This window comes from Echiichthys vipera (genome assembly GCF_963691815.1).
Source record: "Echiichthys vipera genome assembly, chromosome: 12".
NCBI lineage: Eukaryota > Metazoa > Chordata > Actinopteri > Perciformes > Trachinidae > Echiichthys > Echiichthys vipera.
Window position 1 is genome coordinate 24,660,110 of NC_139837.1, and position 22,504 is coordinate 24,682,613.

The 22,504-nt window shown below is 40.3% G+C and overlaps 2 protein-coding genes across 2 annotated transcripts; both read right to left on the reverse strand.

Annotated features, from left to right (window-relative positions):
* Positions 1-2,105: 2,105 nt before the first annotated feature.
* LOC310954404 (uncharacterized protein) lies at positions 2,106-18,084 on the reverse strand. The gene is made up of 19 exons (XM_083923841.1): positions 17,895-18,084; positions 16,562-16,682; positions 15,067-15,203; positions 14,377-14,546; positions 13,687-13,882; positions 10,459-10,712; positions 10,288-10,373; positions 10,135-10,196; positions 9,426-9,664; positions 9,137-9,326; positions 8,969-9,010; positions 8,365-8,485; positions 7,464-7,605; positions 6,758-6,919; positions 5,495-5,615; positions 4,432-5,015; positions 4,229-4,346; positions 3,663-3,732; positions 2,106-2,596 (listed from the first exon to the last, which is right to left on the reverse strand). The coding sequence occupies exons 1-19, from the start codon at positions 18,000-18,002 to the stop codon at positions 2,268-2,270; spliced, it is 3,252 nt and encodes a 1,083-aa protein (XP_083779967.1). The 5' UTR covers positions 18,003-18,084; the 3' UTR covers positions 2,106-2,267.
* Positions 18,085-20,796: 2,712 nt separating this feature from the next.
* On the reverse strand, positions 20,797-21,856 carry LOC310954997 (D-aminoacyl-tRNA deacylase 2-like). Its single transcript, XM_083924712.1, has 3 exons — positions 21,633-21,856; positions 21,312-21,381; positions 20,797-21,212 (listed from the first exon to the last, which is right to left on the reverse strand). The coding sequence occupies exons 1-3, from the start codon at positions 21,741-21,743 to the stop codon at positions 20,899-20,901; spliced, it is 495 nt and encodes a 164-aa protein (XP_083780838.1). The 5' UTR covers positions 21,744-21,856; the 3' UTR covers positions 20,797-20,898.
* Positions 21,857-22,504: the final 648 nt, after the last annotated feature.

Here is a 22,504-nt window from a genome sequence, read left to right on the forward strand (position 1 = left end):
AAATACTTTATTACTCTATTTACTTCTTTCAGTTACCACGTTCATCTTTAGTAAACACTGACGCTGAGTGTCCAGCAGCTTTTAAAACCCAGAAGTATGTCTTTTAAATCTACTTTTATGTTAATATAATTATCTGTAGATATTGTGTCCCTATCACCAGGCACTATGAATGAATGAATGAATGCTTTATTTCAAACATGTGAAAAATATATTACACATGAAGCACGAGTCATTAAAACCCTTTGTATGTTTGAAAAGAAGTAGGAAGAAGCATTAGCTTATTAATTCCTGCCCCTTCTCCACCTAGTACCCGGTACTATAGGTTTTCTTACTTCCTGTGTATTTTGTTTGTTGGTGATTGTTTTTTTTTTTTAATACGCTCAACAAAACAACAATAACCAACAAACAACACAATAACCGCTGATGTAAAAATAAATAAATGACAAGTATGGCTATCATTACACAGCTAAGATGCAGGCCCTCTGCTCGGCCTGTTGCAGACACACTGGTTCTCAAGGGCCCATATTGCTATTTTTGCTTATAGTGATATTGGTAATTCTCTCGCCGCCTACACGACCACCATCCTGCCCAGCGTGAGCAGGCTGACGCTGCGTGTGGCCATCACTCTTAAAGACATGGAGCAGACCCGCTCCAGCGGCAGCCTCTGCAGACGGATCCCCATGTTGTTTCCTCAGCTCAGGACGCTTCGGATACGGTGAGCACTTTAGGTTTTTCTAACTGCGTGTGGGAGGGAGACTGAAGAGGGGGAAGGAAACCTGAGCAAATAAGACGGTATTCCTCCTGAACAAGAAGGTGGTCAAATTGTGTGTATTAATTACAATCATAATGGTTTTAAACAAACAAAACAATTATTCTTTAATTTGAGATTTATTTTCTGCTACTTCCCTCAAACCATGTAACAAACCAATTAAGTATTTCTTTTTTATTCTTTCATCGTCTTTTCGTTTCCTTAAAGTATTTATGTGTTTATATTGATGTTGCAGTTCGGTGGGCTGAGGATCTCGTCTCTGCTTTTCGCAGATGATGTGGTCCTGATGGCATCGTCGGTCAGTGAACTTCAGCACTCACTGGATCGGTTCGCAGCCGAGTGTGAAGCGGCTAGGATGAGGATCAGCACCTCTAAATCTGAGGCCATGGCTCTCAGCAGGAAACAGGAGGATGCTTACTCCAGGTAGGGAATGAGTCCTTACCCCAAGTGAAGGAGCTCAAGTACCTCAGGATCATGTTCACGAGCGAGGGGACGATGGAGCGTGAGTTTGGCCAGAGAATCGGAGCAGCGGGGGCGGTGTTGCAGTCCCTCTACCGCACCGTTGTGACGAAAAGAGAGCTGAGCCGGAAGGCAAAGCTCTCGATCTACCGCTCAATCTTCGTTCCTCCCCTCACCTATGGTCACCTATAGTCATGAAAGCTGGATCATGACCGAAAGAACGAGGTCGCGGGTACAAGCGGCCGAAATGGGTTTCCTCAGGAGGGGGGCTGGAGTCTCCCTTAGAGAGAGGGTGAGAAGTTCAGCCATCCGTGAGGAACTCAGAGTAGAGCCGCTGCTCCTTTGCATTGAAAGGAGCCAGTTGAGGTGGTTTCGGGCATCTAGTAAGGATGCCCCCTCGGCGCCTCCCTAGGGAGGTGTTCCAGGCACGTCCAGCTGGGAGGAGGCCTCGGGGAAGACCCAGGACCAGGTGGAGAGATTAGATCTCCACACTGGCCTGGGAACGCCTCGGGATCCCCCAGTTAGAGCTGGTTAATGTGGCCCGGGAAAGGGAAGTTTGGGGTCCCCTGCTAGAGCTGCTGCCCCCGCAACCCGACCCCGGATAAGAGGCTGAAGATGAGATGAGATGAGATATTCATGAGTCAGAGCAGAAAAGTTTCTGGGCAGCAGTCATTAGAAGTGATTTATATCATTCATTTATTTTGGTCCTGCTCCTGTTTTGAACTCCTTGTTTTTTACAAACAAATGTTATTAATAAATCAAAGTTGTTTTACAAGAAATAGTTATTTAATATTTTCTCTCTTTACTATGCAGTATAAACAATATGAACAAAAGTTCTTTAAACTATTACACTTTGCAAACAACAAAGAACACCAGACTGATCCTTTAAAGGTCCTCAGAGCAACTTTCATAGCCTTGTTAGTGAACTGCAGTCTGTTGTGCTCACACCGTCCATAGAGCACCGACCAAAACAGTGAGACTGAGCGAAATTGATCAACAAACTGTCCACCGTCCCACCTCAACATTCAGGCACTTCACTTCAGAACTCCAGCAGAAGCGTCAGAGGCTCTGCAGAGTTCAGGACAACCTCTTGTTTCTGTCCGCAGACTCCATGCTCCACCTGTGCGCCCGCTTTCGTGCACTTCACAGAGCCGCACATGAAGTCCCTGCAGGCGGACACCAGGTTCGAGAAGAGCTGGGCGCCCCGCCACGGCTCACACCCGCCTCTGTACTGCATCCTCCTCTTGGCCACCGGCTGTCCGAGCAGGGAGTCCTGTGGAATAAATAAAACGCTCCCAGGTAGGTCGAGAACGGAAACTGAGTGCCCCGAGTCTTTTCGGAATAGTTTGGTGGTCATTAGACTGCGAGCTGTTGAGGAGATCACAGAAAACAAAAAGATAAAAGAGAGGCTGCAGAGACTTCCAGTGAGATGATAAGCTGTGAAAAATGAAATGAGCCCAACATGGAAATATTTTGTTCCAATATCACTCTGCTTCCCTAAGCAAATAACTTTATTAAAGAATATTTAACATTATTATATATATATATATATATATATATATATATATATATATATATATAACACAATACAGGGGTTAAAGTGAGAAGCTATTTGCAAAAATACACTTTTCCTTCACTAAATTAAAGTGAAATTTAATTAGTTAATTTTAATTTCGTGTAAAATCATCCCATGGCCTTTTCTGGCACTTACATACACCAAATAAGCCATTGAGACAGTTTTTTTCATGTAACAATTATCAACAGAGAAATCCAGTAGAGTCGCTAACAGCCGAACGTGGCTAACAGTGATTAGCTCGGGCAGTACGGTGAAGGCATTTAAACGTCTTTTTTAACCACTAATACTGCTGAAAATAACAGCAAACCTCTGCAGCAGCATGAGAAGAGTCCCTACACAGAAAAGAAAGCACCAACATCGTAGTTAGTGAACCCAGAGTTTATTAAAAGAATGTTTTAAAGACTGACCTACTGGCCCCTGTACCAGCTCCTCTCATATTAAAGTCCATTCAAGTGGATCACCAAAGTCAATCCCAAAGGAAGGAGCCCATTGGTGCTTTGTTTTGTGTGTAGGGACTCTTCTCATGATGCTGCAGAGGTTTGCTGTTATTTTGAGCAGTATTAGTGGTTAAAAAAGACGTTTTAATGCCTTCATCATACTGCCCCGTGCTAATCAGTGTTAGCCACGTCTGGCTCTTAGCAACTCTACCGGATTTCTCCGTTAACAGTTCATACACGAAAATGTCTCAATGGCTTATTTGATGTATTGCGCCGGAATTTCCATTTAAATCTAAATATCATGCATGCATCTGGCAATAAGACTATGAAATAAGATAACATGTTGACTGAGAATTATTAACCAGAATATAATAACAACGTGTTAACAGGGTGAAGCCTGCAGAGTAGAAACACATCTCACCCATCTCATGAGTGACGTCCTCAGTGGCTCCGTGGAAGAAGCACACATACACGACCATTCCCTCCTGGATCTGAGGACAGAGATACAGTGAAGTACAACATGCACACTATTATCATAAAATGAAGTTGTAATAAAACAAAGGACTCAGTATGAAGTCAGAGGATCACAAAAGTTATGACGATTCATCCTCAAGCTACGTTTCCACCAAGCAGTCCGTTTCACCTTCAGCACATTAGGACAAGTTATTTTTTGCCTTTCTATCGTCAAATGTTGTGGATAGAACCGCTCCATCCATCCCATTTTTTCTTTACCCCCCCTTTTAAGTTAATAATCACACTGATCGGACACCAAAGATTGGACAGTTGATTGGTGCAGACATACCTCTGCTGCGTCTGTAAAGAGGAAATTGACTTTTTTTAAAGTTTGTTCCTCAGCAAATGGCTGTCCACGGCTTCCACTGCACGTCCAAGCAATGCGGGAGAAATGTAAAAACTAAAAACAACGTCTCACAGATCTAACATAGATCAGAATAAATACAAATAAATGACCAGAACAAACACGCTCACCTCCGCCCACTGAGCTTCGTCCCCGTCCAGTGCTGGTTTGATCTTGACCTTCGCCTTACTGCACTGCTGGATGACGGTCCGGGCCTGAAGTGTCCCGGGCCTCCTGACGGGAGCAGTGCTGCTCATGCAAACATACGGCAGTCGTCAACACGTGCAGTGAGACGGTTAAAGGAAAACAAGGTGGGAGCAGTGTTTATACGTACCTGTCCGCCTCAGGGAGGGGTTCAGCTGTCTGTGCCGGGGTGAAGATGGGCCAGGGTTTGGTGTTCGGGGCCAACACGGGCTCCAGGCCACATCTGGATCCGATCTTAGATAAGGACGTCACCTCCAGGTCTCTTTTTCTCTTGGCCGGGCGTCTCGCGCTGCCGTGGCTCCGGCTCTTCAGTCCCCTGCTTTGACTGCTGGCGGCTTGTGGGAGTTGGGGCGTTGCTGGGAGCTCAGGTTGCGACCCGGAGAGAGTTTGAGTTACGTCCTGGACTTTGAGATAGTGATGTGTTCTGGCGCTACCCTGAGAGCCGCTTGTCTCCTCTTGGTCCTGAGGTCGGGTCAGCTCCTGAACGGGGACTGGAGTGTCCGAGTGGGTTGTCTCGTTCTGGATTTCAGGCTGTGGAGGGGCTCCTCTCCTGGTGGTCCAGAGTCTGGCTACTAAGGGGACGTTAGAAGACCTTGGCTGGAGGAATATTTGAGTTCTGTGCTGGAGGTTGATGGGAGCTCTCAGGTGGAGGAGGATGGGGATTCTGGGCTGAGGGCTGATAGGAGTCACAGGTTGGAGCGGCAACGGGTTCTCCTGGATTCAGAGGACAAAACTAAACATTTATTTTTTTTCTCTTCTTCTCATTCCCCCCATATTGTTTTTCATGAATTTATTTATTTATTAGTTAGTTTTTTGTGTGCTGCTTGTCGTCTTTTATTTTTTATTGCACAGTATTTTTAATCTTAAGAATAACAACTACAATCGACTAGAGTGTGTTTTGTTTTATGACAGTAAAGTTAACTATTTTCTCTGTGTTTCAGTTAGGACAGATTTAGAAGAAGAAGAATTCCTTTATTAATCTCGCAAGGGAAATCCCATTTTTTCCACTCTGTTATTATTATTATTCAGGTTACACACACACAGGACCGAAATACACACACATGCAAAAACAGGACCTATATACAAGCAATTAATGGAGAGATATCAGAGAGAGGGGGCTGCCTATGGACTAAGCTACTGCCGCCCATTAGAGAGTAAAGATAGAGTAATGAAATGCGTAGCGACAAACCTACCACTCTGTCCTCTGAATTCGTTCCTAGCTGCCTCTCTTTATCACAGACACTCCCACCACCTTCATCAACATCCCCGCCACCATCTTCATCGCCATCACTGTATTCATCGCCATCCTTCCCACTGTCAGGATGCAGGCAGAGACAGAATAAGAGGGAGTACACAAAGAAATACAAACTTTATTAACTATAATAGTACAGCTAATCATCCAGCAGAAGTCGGAGTTGAACCTGGGCCACTGTATATGAGGCGCCTGCTCTACCAGGGGAGCTGCTGGGTGCCCCGAGTCTGGGGGCTTTGACAAAAATATAGATAACAGTTCCCCTCTTTTTTAATTTTGATCATTTAAAATAAACGATAAACCTTTACACCAACTCAATTTAGAAATTTCTCATAAACACAACTTAAATTTATTGATATATATACACTAAAAAAAGGCTACTGAGGTGAGGTTGTGTAAGACAGTTTCATGTCACAGGTCATACACCATGGTAAGACTGTGCACAACAACAAAACACAAGGTAATACTGCATCAGTCTCTCCAAACACAGATTTCAAAGCAGACTGGGGTTTCAAGATGGGCTGCTCAAGCTTTTTTGAAGAAGAACAGAGAAACAGGTATCGTTGAGGATTGTAGTTGCAGTTATCAGCCAAGGAAACTTAGTGCAGCAGATGAAAGACACATCAAGCTTATTTCCCTTCAAAATGTGAAGATGTGCAGCAGTGCAATCAGCTCAGAACTGGCAGAACCCAGTGGGACCCAGGTCCACCCATCTACTGTCCTGAGGAGTCTGGACAGAAGTGGTCTTCATAGAAGAGTTGCAGCCAAAAAGCCAAACCCCAGATGTGGAAACAAGGCCAAGAGACTCAACTTTTCACCAAAACATAGGAACTGGGGTACAGAAAAATGGCAACAGAAAAATGGCTGTAGCAGAAGGCAGTGTAGTTTTTCATTTTTTTAATTCATTTTCAAGGCAAAATGTGTAAATCATGCAGGAAAATCTATTTTTAATGTATTTTCATTTCAGGCTGCAAATGAACCCTGTTATTCTAATGTTTCATTTTCCATTAATTTTCAGAAATTTTGAAAAAAACATTTCACTTGAATGTTGTAAGGCAAAATGTGTAAATCACGCAGGAAAAATCTATTTTTTTTTATGTTTTATGATTTCAGGCTGTAAAACAAAAAAAAGTGACTATTTCAAAAGGGTACCGTGACTTTCTATAGGCACTGTATTTCCAGTAACGGACAGAAACTCACACACCTGTCTAAATCCTCAGAAGTCTGCGGTGCCTCCAGACGTGATTCTGATCCTCCTGGTTCTGTTTGGTTGTCTGGTTTCTTCTTCTTCTGAGTCCTGCTGCTGCACTGCCAGCAGCTGTTGATCCACTGCACCAAATCAGGTTTCATGGTTTTCCAGAAGTACCTGATGATATGATATCATGGGCTGCTTATTTTGTGTTTTTTTAGCTGGATACTCGCCTATTAAAGACATATCGTTATCTATCAGTATGAAAACTTTTTTTACAGAACATATAATGCAAAAAACAATGCTCGGAGTGATTTAAAAATGGTGTCTTAAAGCTGTTTAATTTCTTTTTATTTATATATGATTTAATTGGTCAGCAATTGACTGATACTGAACAGGATGTTTATTCATGTATGTATTCTTTATTTCCTCAGTGTTCATGTAATACATTCTAGGTATAATAATGTAAAATATTCTTTAATAAAGTTTTCATTGGATAATCCTTATCAGGATGGTACAAAATGGATTCATAACATTATGCTAAACCGATTTAAAAGCATAACAATTGAGTGCAAGCCTTTAACACATCTTTCTGTAAAATAGGCAGAAACAGGCGTAAATATTTGGTTCTAGGTGATAAAACTGATGAGATGATGTGTTTGGGTCTTTGCGGGATCAATAAAGTTTCATGTTATCCAGACAAATGTGATTTATTCCTCACCTTTCGTTGAGCAGTCGGAGACACTTCTTGACGTCGAGGTGGTTCAGCTCGTTGTGATAATCCGTCAGAGCGGCTTCGACTCGTTGCCTGCTCCTCAGAACCAAACGCACTCGACCGCCCATCGTTATGTGGAGCTCGTCGTCTGGGAGACAAGGGAACGGGTTAAATCACCATGCTGACCGAAAGAACTGAACCGATTCAGTTCTGCAATTTTGTTTGTTGGGATTTTTACAGGAATTAAATGCATGATGATGTTTTGCCATTTATCTTAAACTGTCTCAAACACAAGCAAAGTGTGATAAAAAAGTAGGCTATTTAGGTTAAAAGTAAAATGACCGACTTTTCAAAATACTCAAAAAAAGTGCACACAAAAAACAACCTTATCACGGTAACGTGAGTAAATGTTGTAAACTTGCAGCTGTAGCGTAAACCTACAAGCAGCGTAAACGTCAAGTATTTTACTGTTTAAAAAAACAAAAAACTTTCTGACCTTTAATTTATTCTACATTTGTTTAGGGTTTGGCTCAATCCAAAACTCTGGACCACAGTTGAACGTACTGTGACGCGTTCACTTTCGTCATGCAAAGTCTGCGAGGGTGAGAGACTGCAAAGCCGCAGATAGAGACGGGCCTCAAGTCTGTTTTGAGCAACAACTACAATCATGATCACAGTGATTGCTGCAGTTGTTTTTAAGCCGCAAAGGCCTCATATTCTGAATTACACTGCACAGCTTTATAATAATAACAATAACAATAATAATAAAATGCATTTGATGATCTCTACATCCCATTCTTCTACATATTTCTGTACCATGATACGGTTGCATTTTCTGCATATCTGTCTGCGTATCTGCATGTGCCGTTAAGTCCGGATTGAGCCTTGGATTCGGGTTTGTACAAACCTTTGATGAGAAACTTCTTGCAGAACCTCCTGAAGGTGTTCTTCTCTACGTAGCTCAGTCTGGGAGGATACGTTCGTCTGCTCAGGTAGAGCTCCACGGCATCGTACTTTGCAAAATAGGCCTGTTCACATAGGCACAGGTACTTTCACATACATGCAGTGCAGTCAGGGGTGGACGGGGACAAAAAAGCTGAAATTCTTTTTCAACATTTAAGCAGTAGTATATTAAGCTGGGGGTCCTTCCCTAAAGAAATTTTGAGCATCGAACACTTCATTTCCTTCATTCTGGTGAACTTTTCAGCACCAATTTAAGGTGGAAATGTTACGGTGCAACATGATTCAAATGTAGCGTAGCGAAAGTTCCGACAGGAAGACTGTCCCTCCTGATCCCATCTCACAACTCTCGCTGTCACTCTTCTTCCAGAGATATTAAACCGTCAGCTAGTACAATAGTGAGTTCAATAACACAACAGGGCGTCACACAAACGTAAGTTTTTGTTGAAAAGGCATCAGAATTTGATTAGACTGGCAACTCCTTTGTTTTTGCTGTTCTGCATCATATAATATTTGTCAAGGCCTCATTGATCGCCCCAGTCAGAACATACCTCCTCCCCTGCAGCAGGCTGGGTCGGACCTCTGAACGAAGTCTGTGGAGCAAAGAAAAGAACTGAAGCTTTTAAATCTGTACCGACTGTGCAGGAGTTTTGTTTTACACCACAGCGGCTGTCATTTGACTAATTATGATGTGCAAGAAAGTAACTTTGTAGCGTTACCGGCGAGTCTCCGTGGACCATGAGTGTGGGCACGGCGTCTGGATAGACGGTGACCTTCTCCCCGCTGCGGTCGAAGCAGTCCTCTGTGAAGTGCGTCGAACAAACGGACGACCAGAGTCGAGGATGCCAGTTAGGACGACCGGCAGCTTTCAACCACTGAGTCAGCAGCGGCACGTTGTCAAGAGGAAACCTGGAGGTAAAGGCGGATGAAGAAATATTACAACAAGTATAGAACACGTTGAACCACTGCTCCTCCTCTCAGGGTTAATCAGAAGACATGTGTTCCTACTCATGGAAGGTGAGGCCCAGGCCTCTCTCCACCGGCCCGCAGCAGTTGGTGCAGGACGAGACGCTGCAGCGGAGCCACTTCCTCTTGGTTCTGTTGAGGCAGGTGTGGCAGCTGGAGATCCAGCGGGCTAGGTCTCGGGATATGCTGGCCCAGTAGAAGTGCTTAGTGATCTCTCTTTGGCAGATGCCCTGGCCACAGTGACCCTGGTGGTCGTGGAACTGCCGCAGGATCGAGTTCACCTGCGAATCAAAGAGGCAGCAAGGAGCAGTCAGAGGATTTTACTGAACCAACCATAAAATGTCGCTGAAAAAAACCCACTAAATGATCCCAAAGTGATGGTAGATGATCACAAGTGTACACAAAATTACCAAAAATGACCACAAAGAGAGACAAAAATACTATAGGGATGCAAAACAAACACAGAGAAAAAAAATGATGAAAAAGACCACAAAATTATTAAAAATAGATGTAAAATGACCACAGGGAGAAACAAAACAATGTCATAGACATGTAATAAGTCTAAAAATAGATGCAAAACCACCACCAAAATATGCAAAATGACTAGAAATAGATGCAAAACCAGCACAAAAAAAACAACTAAAATGGATGTAAAATGACCACAAAGAGAAACAAAATGACCACACAGAACACTGAACCCAAAAAACGTGATCATACTGCTCCATCATACAGTGTAAGTAATCCTGCAAACCTCCTCCCTGCTGCGCGGCACTCTGAGAGGGGGAGAGACTCGCGTGTACATCAGCACTCCATCTGAAACAGAGAAGGAATATCTAATTCCTTTAATCTGATTTTATTGAGGACTAAATGAGTGATGCTGTGTGTTCTCGCTCTTTCTATTCACCTATTAGGCCAAAGCGCTTGGCCATCCGCCTGAGGGCACTTCTGGTTCTCTTGCTTTGCATTGGCAAGATTCTGTAGCTCAGGTACCTGCAGCATACAACGTCAAAAGCACTTCACACGTGCAAAATCAAAACAAAATGTCACGTATGAATGAGGTGGTCAGGAGATCTACCTGGCAACCTGGTTGTAAGCCACGAAGGTCGGCTCGATGACGGTCTTCCTCCTCTTGTCCTCCAGCACTGTGGGGATGTCTGAGTCTGGATCAGGAAGTGGGAGGCAGTACTGGTGCTCCTGCAGCTCCACGGGGGTTTCAGAGTGATCGAAAGCCGGTTCACAGGGGTTGGCGGTTTCTGCTGCATCGGTAGTGGAGAGGAGTTCTTCCAGCGTGCTAGAGTGAAGGAAGTCATCGTCTGAAGGGACAGGAACCTGAAGATAAGATGATACGATGATGGGAATAATGGGATGAGAATGAATGCATTTTGTTGCAATTCCTCATCTATTACATTTAATGATTCCTGATGAAAAAAGTCGATTTTCGCAGGTTTTCAGCATCAACGCAACTGTTTTATTGTGATTGATTCTCTAGTATTGCGTCACCACTGAAAGCATTGTTATCCGAATCTTTACTCTTCTTCTTCCATGCTTTAAGCTGCAGGAACCATTCAAGTGTCAAAATGTTCAGCTTTTTAAACTACATTTATACTGTAGATATCAGAGAGGTCGGCTCGCTACAGAATTTTAAAAGAAAGCGAAAAACTTATATCTTCACTTTAGCCTTTAACTAACTCTAACTAAAATTTACCCAATTTTAACTGTTTTTTTGGTAGAGAATGTTGTGTGTGTATATATATATATATAAAGATTAAAAATCTTAAAGGTTGAATATGTAGAATGAGCAGAACACCGCCATCTAGTGTCTCAAGATCGTAGTCGCAACAACAACAAAAAACTCCAGCAGTGGGGTTAGCAGGTTGGTCAGACCAGGCTCAGTAGCCTACAGGAGACCAGAGTCTGTTTGAGCCTGTTTGAACCCGTCCCCTCCAGCAAATCACACCATAAAAACAAGGATTGTAGAGGAGTTTGACTGACAGTTAGCATTAGCCGTTACCGTTACCGCCATTTCTCCCCCCCCCCCTTTTTTTGACCACTTTATTTGTAATTTTCCAATTATCATATAAAACAATCATATTCTCTATTTTACAAATAACCATATAAAAACAATCCCAACAAGAAAAAGACAAAGACAGAACAAACCCCAAAACCACCTGACAAACTTGTCACAGACAACAGAGGGACATAAGATAAGATAAATAAACAAAGAATAAAAAGAATAATAATAAAAAATAAAATCTTTTTTTTTTTTTTATTAAAAAGGGAAAGGTGCACCTAACTTTCCTTATTACAGGACCGACCATGGGCAGGTATAAACAGTCAGAGATCCAGTTCCAGACCCGGTAAATCGTTTCCATAAGATATCAGAGGATCCCAGGTTTTGTAGAATCTGCTGATGGATCCGTTGAGGGTACATCTGATTTTTTCCAACTTAACATTCTGCATAACGTCCCTAATCCAGTGGTGGTGTGATGGAGGAGTAGCAGCCTTCCATTTAAATAAGATCAAGCGTCTAGCTAATAGGGAGGAAAAGGAAATGACCCTCTGTAAACCTCTGTGACCCTCTTGTATCAGAAAAACAACCAAAAACAGCAACCAATGGAGAAGGTGAGATGTTATAAGCATGAGCCTTAGAGATAACTTCAAAAAAGGATGGACAGAAAGGAACTAGTTTAGGACAAGACCAGAACATATGATAGGAAGTAGCTGGAGTATGTTTACATCTATCGCATAGCGGGTCTACGTTCGGAAATATCCTCGCTAATTTAGCTTTTGAAAAGTGAAATCTGTTCAACACTATAAACTGTATTAAAGAATGTCTGGATCATATAGAAGAAGAGTGGACTCTAGTAAGAGCCATATCCCATTCCTCATCAGACAGTTGAGCCCCCATGTCATTTTCCCACTGTTGTTGAATATGTGAAATGGAGAGGTTGCAGCTATCCATGATACAGGAATAAATGAATGATATCTGCTCTTATTCAGCATGTTGACCCTTAATAGGGAGTCCAAACAGGAAGGAGAGGAGAGTGCAGGAATGCTAGCAAACCTTTTACGGGTGAAATCTCTAACTTGCAAGTATCGCAAAAAATTATTATTGGTCAGCCCGAATTTTCTGGATAAACATACAGGTCCTCAATACTATGCATGCCCTTGTAATACCAAATTTTGAAGCCATTGTCCATTAAGGATGGTTGAAAAAGACGATTATGTATTATTGGTGAGTGAATAGAAATACTCTAAATACCCAGACATCTTTACGGCGTGAAGTGATTGAGTTACAATTATGTTATTCTTAATATTCTTAAAATAAATAAAATTTAAATTGAATATTATTAATTAGTGATGGTAAAGCAGGGAGTGAGTGTGGGCTGCTTGTAACCTTTTCAATCTGGAGCCATGCAGGGCTCCTATCATTCCATTGTTTTTAACCACAGAGATCCCAGCCAAATAGTACGTGCGCAAATTTGGAAGTGAAAGCCCATCTACACCACACATTAAGATTTTTAACCAAGGTTGACAAGTCGACCTTTTTTATCTTACTCTTGCTAGTATTATCAAGTCGGATTTATTCATGTGAGGATTGCATTCTATTTATTCTATTCTCATTCTATTTGATTTTTAGTGTCTTTTATTTGTAATTTGTCTGCTGTAAAGAGCTAGCTTTGGGCAGCATTTCATGTATGAAAGGTGCTATACAAATAGAGTTTATTATTATTATTATTATTAACACTATGACTTTGCAACTGATTGACTAAATAATGTAAATCATTGAGTACTTTGGGGAAACCGATGGGTTGTGTGTTTCGTGGTATTTTTGAATGATCACTTTTCAAAGTTGCCTCTGTTTCTGATGGTGTGAACCCTGCTTCTCTCTTCAAATAATGCGACCACTGTCACTCGTACGCCTTTGTGTGACTGGTGATCAGAGGGTTCAAATGCTGTTTGGTGCTTCTGTGGAAAAAAATGTATGAAAAACATGTTAAAACTGTTCAAAAACTCAGTTCAGTGCCATCTTTTCAGCTTTAAGTGTTCAGCATTCACATTTTCTGCAGTAAATCTCCTCTCTCTGAGTTTGATCACAGTGTCGTTGTCTTTTCATTCATCGCACACATCGTGTATTTGTGTAGAACACGCCCTGAAGTGGCACTGTTGTCATCTTTGGACCCTTTCTTCCTCTCTGCCATAACTCCTTGTTGCACGTCATTGTTTTGCAAGGTGCGACTGTCAGTCAAAGAGTAATTGAAAAAAATGGTTCCCAACTATGTATTCTGTATGTGCGGTTTACCTCGTCCTCCTGCACCGTCACAGAGATGATGGTGGGTATGGCGTCTGGGGATAGAGTCAGCAGAGACTCCTCCCTCAGCATGAAGCAGGACGGGTCAAAGTGTCTCGAGCAGAGGTAGGAGTTTGTGCGAAGCGAGCCTTCGTCCCTCTGAGCCACCACCAGCCACATCCGCCGTCGCTCCGCCTCCTTAGGAAACCTGCCGGACAGAGTTTGGTTGTTTGAACCGGAGACGAAGCAGGACAGAAGGAGAGTCTGAGGAGTCACGCAAGGTTTCATCTTCTGCCCTATTTTATTCTCATAGATTATACATCCTTTGGGTTCTTTTTTTTTTTGGAAAATGAATGTCTCATCATTGTTTGCACATTAATCAATACACTGTTTTTGAGACATGCGTGTTGTTACCTCCACAAAGGACGCCATGTTTTCGGATCAGCAGTTTGTCAGCAGGATTACAGAAAAACTACTCGCCTGATTTTCATGAAACTTTATGGAAGGGTGTTGCGTTAAATTAATTTAGGATTGGATACAAACCATACGGCAGAGCAAACCTTGGAAACACCACATTACAGTTCAAGTGTTTTCAAGGATTTCCAGAACCTGTAGGAACCCCTATTTCAGGTACTAATTAGACCAAACTGTTTTGTTTGTTGTTTTAACTTATCAAACAATGCTGTAAATGTGGCGTCCGACCTGTGGAAGCTGAGCTCAGGGTGAACATAGCTGGAGGCGTCGCAGCCGTAGGCCAGACAGGAGAGGGCGGGCGTGTCGGGCGGTTTGGCGGGACATCGGCTCTGACAAACGGCACAAGCTTGGATCCAGGTCTTCACTGCCTCCGACACGCCGTTCCAGTAATACATCATCTGACGAGACAGAGGAGGAAATACTTGTTGTGTCCCTACATCCTTTACTTTTTTTATTTCATCATTTTGCTGTTTCTGCTCTGGTGATTGAATGACCACAAAGGGCCACGAAAAGACCATGAAGAGACAAAACAAACCGACCCAAAAAACAATTAAAAATAGATGTAAAATGACCAAAGAAAGAAACAAAAGGACGACAGAAATGTCAAATGTATAAAATAGACCACCACAAAAAGATGAAAAATTACTAAAAAATAGATGCAAAACCATCACAAAACGATACAAAATGACCAAAAATAACCACAAAGAGCGACAAAATTACTGTAGGGATGCAAAAAAAACACATAGAGACAAAAAATTGTGAAAAAGACATGCAGAATTATTAAAAATAGATGCAAAACCATCACAAAAAGATGCAAAATGACTTAAAAAAGATGCAAAACCACCAAAAAAAGATGCAAAATGTCTAAAAAAAATAGATTCAAAAGCAAAACAAAAAGCTTAAATCATCTAAACTTACTGTTATCGCCTTTATTACCCGGACCCGCCCTGCATGGTTGTTGTTGTTATGGTGACGGACCAGGAGCTCCCTTACTTCCTTATCGCTCCTAACAACGCGGAGGAGGCGCCCTCGGTACGTACGCCACAGACAGCCATCTGGAGGACGGAGCAACTACAGTCAGTCATTTTCATCATGTTTGGTGGAAAGTAACTAAAGTACATTTACTCAGGTACTGTACTTTAGTGCAATTTTAAGGTACTTAAGTGCAGTTGCATCCTTTTTTTACATTTTTGACGTCGTTTTACGTCTAATGAGACAGCAGGTTTTCCAGATGAAGGCCAAAGGGATGACCCTGTCAGAGAGGATGGGCGTTCACATCCTGTGATTTCAAGAATATTGAAATTTACAAGGACATAGATTCTTTAAGTCCCTCAAAAAGGCCAGTCATCCTCGTTAAACAAGTGCATGAGAGGACAGGATTATGAGAAGACTCTCTATGGGGAATCAACACTGCAGCTGGAGTTGTTCGCCAGTTCAGTGCTGAACAGGGCAAGGATCTGTCTCTGCACACAGTGTCTCACCGTTTAAGACTTTTTAGAGTGAAAGCCCACTCTGCAGTGACCAAACCTCTCATCAGCAGAAAGAATAAAAAGGCTAGACTTGCCTTTGCTGAGGAGCATGTTGTGTGGACAGAGGAGAACTGGTCCAGAGTAACTTCAGTGATGAGAGGACGTTCAGTTTATTTTGGTCTGATGGAAACATGATGTTGGACGTAGGTCTGGGGAAAGACTGAACCTATACAAGTGTGTAAAGAAGTCAGTTCCATTCGGAGGAGGAAGTGTCATGGTTTGGGGGATGTTTTCCGCAGCAGGAGTTGGGCCTCTTGTACAGCTACATGGCAGGGTGAATGCAAATGTTTATGTGAACCTCCTTCAGCAACATGCAACACCTCCACTACAACTGTCTCCCAATCAGTCGCCATTTTCATACAAGAAAATACCCCCTGTTACACTGCAAAACAGGTGAAGCAGTTCTTGAAGCTCAGAATATTGAAACTATGAAATGGCCAGCCCAGAGTCCAGATCTAAACCCTATAGAGAATCTCTGGAAAATCCTTGGTTGTGCATAAGTTAGTTTAAAAAACATGCTAGCACAGCAGTGGTAGAGCCACAGCAGATATTCTATCAAATTATGAAACATAAAAAATAACAACATTTCAGAATAAATCAGGAATTAACTCCTTGCTCTCTAATTTTAACGTCCACTGTATACTACATTTAAAAAGGTCAGTTTTACCCAAATTAACCCCAATGGCACCATGCAGACAGTGGGTTGTTGGTCCAGTTTTTCAGATATGAGATTTAAATGAATATATGCTTGTTGGTGGTGCTCATATAGAGAAAAACATTTTCTAACACTTTCTAATGTATAAGAACTTCTTATACATTAGAAAGCATGTCTTCTTATTAAAAGCATCTCTGTGCTTCACCTGCCAGTGTAGCTCTGACATTACCTTTATAGTGATAGTGTTTGCTGGCTCTGGTTAATTTCTTAGAGCTCTTCGATGGGTCTGCCGGACGCCTGCCTCCCCGCACAAACAGCTCCACCTTATCCAAATAGTCAAAAGAAGGCATCTGTGAGGGAAGACGACGGGGATGCTTTTAGCTCATCGACACATCATAATAGGCAAAACAGGCTGTAAACATACTGAGAAACATGTTGGTGTTCAATTCATTGTTTGATATTTATTAAGTAGGATTGTCAAACTTGTTTTTGTTGCAGCTCATGAGCAAATTATCAAATATTTTTGCTTTATTTTCCACATTTCACACTGAAAACCACTGGATATTTTACCGTTTTTTTTCATTTTTTATGATTGACTGTGGCTTGGTGATTATTAAATACGCAAATAATTATACATACGCCGATCTTAATCAGATATTGATTGATTGTAATGTTTTTTATGAATAAGTCAATAATAAAAAAGAATGATAATAAAGCAAAATGATTGTACCATTGCAGGCAGAAAGAAAATCATAAAAAATAGACAAACACATACAAATTTAAAATGAATTAAATTCACATTTTCGAAAAAGGAGTGGGAAGAATAACTTATTAAACCCCAGCCCTTCTCCATGATTAGTAGTATTAAATGATATACAGTATATATAAAAATTAGAATTTATAATCCATTAATCACCACGTAGCTTCACTTCATAAAAATATTTAAATTGATTTCAGCATATTATTCATGATTTCTAATATATTAATGACCTCTTATCTTAACTGTATACCAAGATATAAATTAATTCTACATATTCAACCTTTAAAATATATATATATATATATATATATATATATATATATATATATATATATATATATATATATATATATAAATATACATTAAGATTTTTAACCAAGGTTTAGAAGAAACCAGAAAATATTATAACATATATGATCAAGAGAATAAATAAATAAACAAACAGTAAATAAATAAAGAAACAAACAGTAGGGCACCTGTGATGTGATTGAATACGTCTGGATTTTGGACAGTGGTTTAGTCAAAATAAACTTTTTTAAAGACATCCTTTTAAGCATTAGTAACAGTAAGGTAAAGTAGCCATTGTTGTCAAAATAAATGATCCCTTAACTAATTGACAAAATGCAGGACTAGCTAGGTTAATTAATAATGATGATATGTCCTAATAAAGTCTGTAATGTAACACATACCGACACAAACTGCCGCCATTACTGTGCTACCACGACAAAGATAAGTGTCCATTTCATAAAACACGTTAATGAGGAAAACAGCTTAAATGTTCCAACTGAAGACCGTTGCCCACCTCAGAACATGTTCTGTCCGGTGAACACAAATCCTCGTTACACCGTCGGTAACTCCCTACAGAAAACTCCACTTTCAGCGCGTTGTTTTCCGCCTCAGCTGCTCGCATAAACAAACAGAATCCGTTTGCCTCATTAAAGCGTACACATACATCCCCCAAAGTGTTTCCATTTCAGGGCAAACTGATGGCTAAATGTGTCGTCTGGTGCTTCGGACATTTAAGTTACCGGCAGCGACCGTGTTCGCGCTTCTGGTAGGACTTTCAAAATAAAAGGTTTAAAGCTCTAACTGGGAGCGAATATAAATCTATTTTTTAAATATATAAAAGTGATGCAATACTACTACATGACACATTGTGTTTGTTGTTTATGTGAAACCAGATTTGTGCACCTATGAACTTTTATTCCAAATAACACATAATTAACATAAGATCTATTCTTATTTTCAAAATAAATGTGCTGAAATTAATTTATATGTTGTTATAAAGTAAAGATAAGGGGTGATTAATATATTATAAATTATAAATAGCTATGCTGAAATGAATTTAGATCTTTGTTATGAAGTAAAAATAAGTTGTGATTATTATGAATGCTTAATATTATAAATCCTTAAATACAACTAATTATGGAGAAGGGGTGTGATTAAATAAGTTAAACTTCTTCCCACTTCTTCTCGAATATGTTATATATATATTATTTTGTCTGCCTGCAATGGTGCAATCATTTTGCTTTTTTATTATTTTTATTGGTTTTGTTTTAGTTTTATTTACATGTTCAAAATAAACATTTCTATCAATCAATTTTAATTTTAAATACCTTTTTATTTTATAGTCCAAGTTATTTTATGTATAATATTATTAGTTTCTCTCTAATCTGTGCTTATTTCTGTCCTTGTGCAGCTGCAACAACTGAATTCGCTCGATAAATGCGTCTTATCTTATCAATAATCAAATAAAAACAAGAAACAAAATAAAGGTCAAAACTTGTCACTTCTTTAACAAATATAAATCTATTTTAAAATATATTGTGATGCAACCACTATATGACACGTTGAATCTTTGTTACAACTAAGCTGGATTTTTTTCTAATCTTATTTTAATTTTACATGACCTTTTTTTAAATGGATAAATTACATTTCTTATGTATAATACTATTATCCTTTATTGCTTATTTCTGTCCTTGTGCAGCTGCAACAACAAGTGAATTTGGCGTCCAATCAATAAAGACATCTTATCTTAACAATAGACTGAATGAAATGTAATGAGATCTTAATTTAACTATTGTAAAAAGTAGTTTTCATCTTAAAACACAAGCAAATAAATAAATAATTTAATAAATATTCATAACATCTTAAAATGTAAACTTTTAAGCTTTAAAAGTAGATTAAGTTAGATTATAATTGTACTGTCATCAATGTTATTTTAATATTATGACAGTTAGATTAATATTAATATTTTAATTATGTTATTTAAATTTAAATATGTAATTGTTTCAGACTATGCACTTTATCATGAGACTTATCTAACAGCATCGTCCCACTACACATATATCAAACAGACCGTTTGTTTGTGCTTTTATTGTGACAGCCAAATGGACTAACCGGAAGTGTTAATGCTTCCACCTGCTGCTCTATTGACGTTGACGCAGGTTGGAGCCTGCCACAGACTGCTGCAGCTCTAACCCGAGTTATTCAGTCCCATTACCTGAGACGCAGTTGCGCGCCCCCTGCGGGCCTGGAGGACACGTGACACTGCATAAATGAAGGCTTACATTTATATTTTCATATTTCATTTTGCACGAGATTATGAGTTGTAATCCCATGTGAAATAATATCCCCTCGTTATGTATTTGAATCCATTTTGTTTGTGCATAAATATATATTTTTTTATCTGTGCGCTGTTGAAATGGTTTTCTGCTGTTTTCACAAACCATAATAATCCAAGGCGTGAACATTTCCCTTCACTGGGACCAGGAAAAACAGCCCCATGATCCATTTTAACCAATTTCTTTATGCATCATGCAGGTGGGATTTTACTAACTATTGTTCTTCTACTGCAGAAGTTATTATCATTGTGTCATTTTGTGGCTTTGTGACCTCACGTTTAAAGTGTAATCCTGTCCTAAAATCATACCATGGTCTTTTTCGGCGTCAAAGAAGAATATTTCTAAGGAATTCCTTTTATTTATCCCGCAAAGGGAAATTCAATTTTTTCACTCTGTTATTATATTGTTCACGTTACACACAGAGGCCCCAAATACACACACATGCACAAACAGGACCTATATACATGCAATTAATTGATCGGCAATTAACAGTGATTAGCTCGGGGGCAGTACAGCGAAGGCATTCAAACGTCTTTTTTAACCACTAATACTGCTGAAAATAACAGCAGACACAGAAAACCAAGCACCAATAGGCTCCTTCCTTTGGGATTGCATTTGGTAATCCACTTGAATGGACTTTACTATGAGAGGAGCTGGTACAGGGGCCAGTAGGTAAGTCTTTAAAACACTCTTTTAATAAACTCTGGGTTCACTAACTACGCTGTTGGTGCTTTGTTTTCTGTGTAGGGACTCTTCTCATGCTACTGCAGAGGTTTTCTGTTATTTTCAGCAGTATTAGTGGTTAAAAAAGATGTTTGAATGCCTTCACCGTGCTGCCCCTAGCTAATCAGCGTTAGCCACGTCCGGCTGTTAGCGACTCTCCGTGATTTCTCCGTTAATAGCTGTTACACAAAAAAACTTCCTCAATGGCTTATTTGATGCAAGTGCAGAAAAAGACCATGGGATGATTTCACGACAGAATTACACAGAGTGTCGTATTCTTCCTACTCATGTCTGCGGGGGATTTGCACAAAAACTGTGACATATTCCAATGTAGTTTTTTTTTTATATCACAAATCAAATATGAATACACAAAGTCTTAGCGACTGTTTCCGGCCTTGTTATTTGACATATAGACATTAACTAATACGATGCTGTTTTGACCTCCATGACTGCATGATATCAGAACTCCATCAGATGTGTGTAGGGTCCGTTGGTGTCAAGCTTCAGCACTTGTCTGTTTCCGTACGTCCCGTGCTTCAGCGTCACTTCAGCCGAAGCGGCTGCCAGCTCCTTCTCACAAAGGGAGACGAAGGCGCCGTACAGCCGCAGTCCATCATCTTTGCCAATGTTGTTGTGGTACTGCATGGCCCTGCCTTTGGCCTTCCCGCCCAGCGTGGCCTGAGGGACGATCAGCAGGCTGCCGGGAAGCTCCAGCACCGACACCATCCTCCCCGAGTCGGACTCACACAGCCGCAGGTTCAACAGCGTGGACACTGGACGGGAGGACACGTCAGTTATCGTGGTGCAGGGCAATAAACACACGGAGGGAAAAGAAGTTGAAGAGGTCAAAGGTTAAAAAAAAGGTTACTGACCCATCTTGGGCAGGATGTCATCTGTGGCTCCTTTAAAGAAGCAGACGTAGATCACCATTCCTCTGTCGATCTGAACACAGAAAGTGTATGTGAGTGTGTGTGTGTGTGTGTGTGTGTGTGTGTGTGTGTGTGTGTGCAAGTAGATGCATCATAAACAGGTGCAAAATGTAAACAGACATCTTTAAACAGATGTAAACTTGAAAAGTACGGATAGGTCCTCCTTATTACTAATATTAACATAATACATTTGTTTTTCCCTATACTTTCTTAATCATTCCTGCCCGAGCCAGTGTGTGTGTGTGTGTGTGCGTGCGTGTTTACCTGGACAAACTGAGCCTCTGACTGGTCCTGGGCCGGTTTCACCTGCAGCCTGGCCTGCAGGCACTGCTGCAGCACCGTCCGGGCCGTAGGAGCACCGCTTTTCTCCGTCATTCCCACTCGGGTTGTGAGGTTCTCTCCTCCTCCTCTCTGGTTTAAAGGTCCCTCTTTACCGAAGAAACCCGTGCAATCTGCGGAGTTTATAACATCAACACTACAGAACAAAACTTACTTAGAATATGACAGAAATGTTCAATGAATAGCGAAGAGAAATCGGAAGAAAACTTATGTAACACACTTCCGTATTCATACGTACACATACATCAATTAAAGGTGCCCAAAGCTGCGCATTTTTTTCGCAGTTTGTCATTTTGTTTTAATCTTTTTTGATTATTTATATGATGATTGTGTTGTTTTTATAGGTTTCCATTTTTTACGCATTGCATAAATTTAGAGAGCAGAAAACTATTTGTGTTGTACATGGTCCCCGACAAATAAATGCAAATTAAATTAATCCTACACAATATATTATCTTATATTTGTAAAAGAACAACAAAAGAAAAGGAGCACAAGAACAATATAAATATACTTTAAAAAAAAATATAATAATAATAAAATATTAAGTAATAGTAAAAGTTTGCTTATTTATTTATATAATGGTCTTTGTTACTTTTGAAAAACTAGCTCAAGCAGAAATAAATTAAAAGTGGTTGTTTTCATTAGACCTCTTGCAAATGCGAATGTTATTTAACCAGTAAAATAACCAAATTAAGATCGATAGTAAAATAAATATATATCAAAACAACACTGTGAAAATACTGTAAATGCTCTGTATAAAAATCATTCAAAATGCAATTATTATATTATTATTAATA

Bases quoted from the DNA above. Each gene is read 5' to 3' on its own strand.
- LOC310954404 (XM_083923841.1), bottom strand. From the start codon at position 18,002: ATGCGAGCAGCTGAGGCGGAAAACAACGCGCTGAAAGTGGAGTTTTCT. The intron at 9,011-9,136 runs GTAACGCTACAA...TTTGCTCCACAG, and splicing joins TGGTCCACGGAGACTCGCCG to ACTTCGTTCAGAGGTCCGAC. The intron at 4,347-4,431 runs GTACGTATAAAC...TTGCATGAGCAG, and splicing joins CCCCTCCCTGAGGCGGACAG to CACTGCTCCCGTCAGGAGGC.
- LOC310954997 (XM_083924712.1), bottom strand. From the start codon at position 21,743: ATGACGGAGAAAAGCGGTGCTCCTACGGCCCGGACGGTGCTGCAGCAG. The intron at 21,382-21,632 runs GTAAACACGCAC...TTCTGTGTTCAG, and splicing joins CAGAGGCTCAGTTTGTCCAG to ATCGACAGAGGAATGGTGAT. The intron at 21,213-21,311 runs GTCAGTAACCTT...CCTCCCGTCCAG, and splicing joins TGACATCCTGCCCAAGATGG to TGTCCACGCTGTTGAACCTG.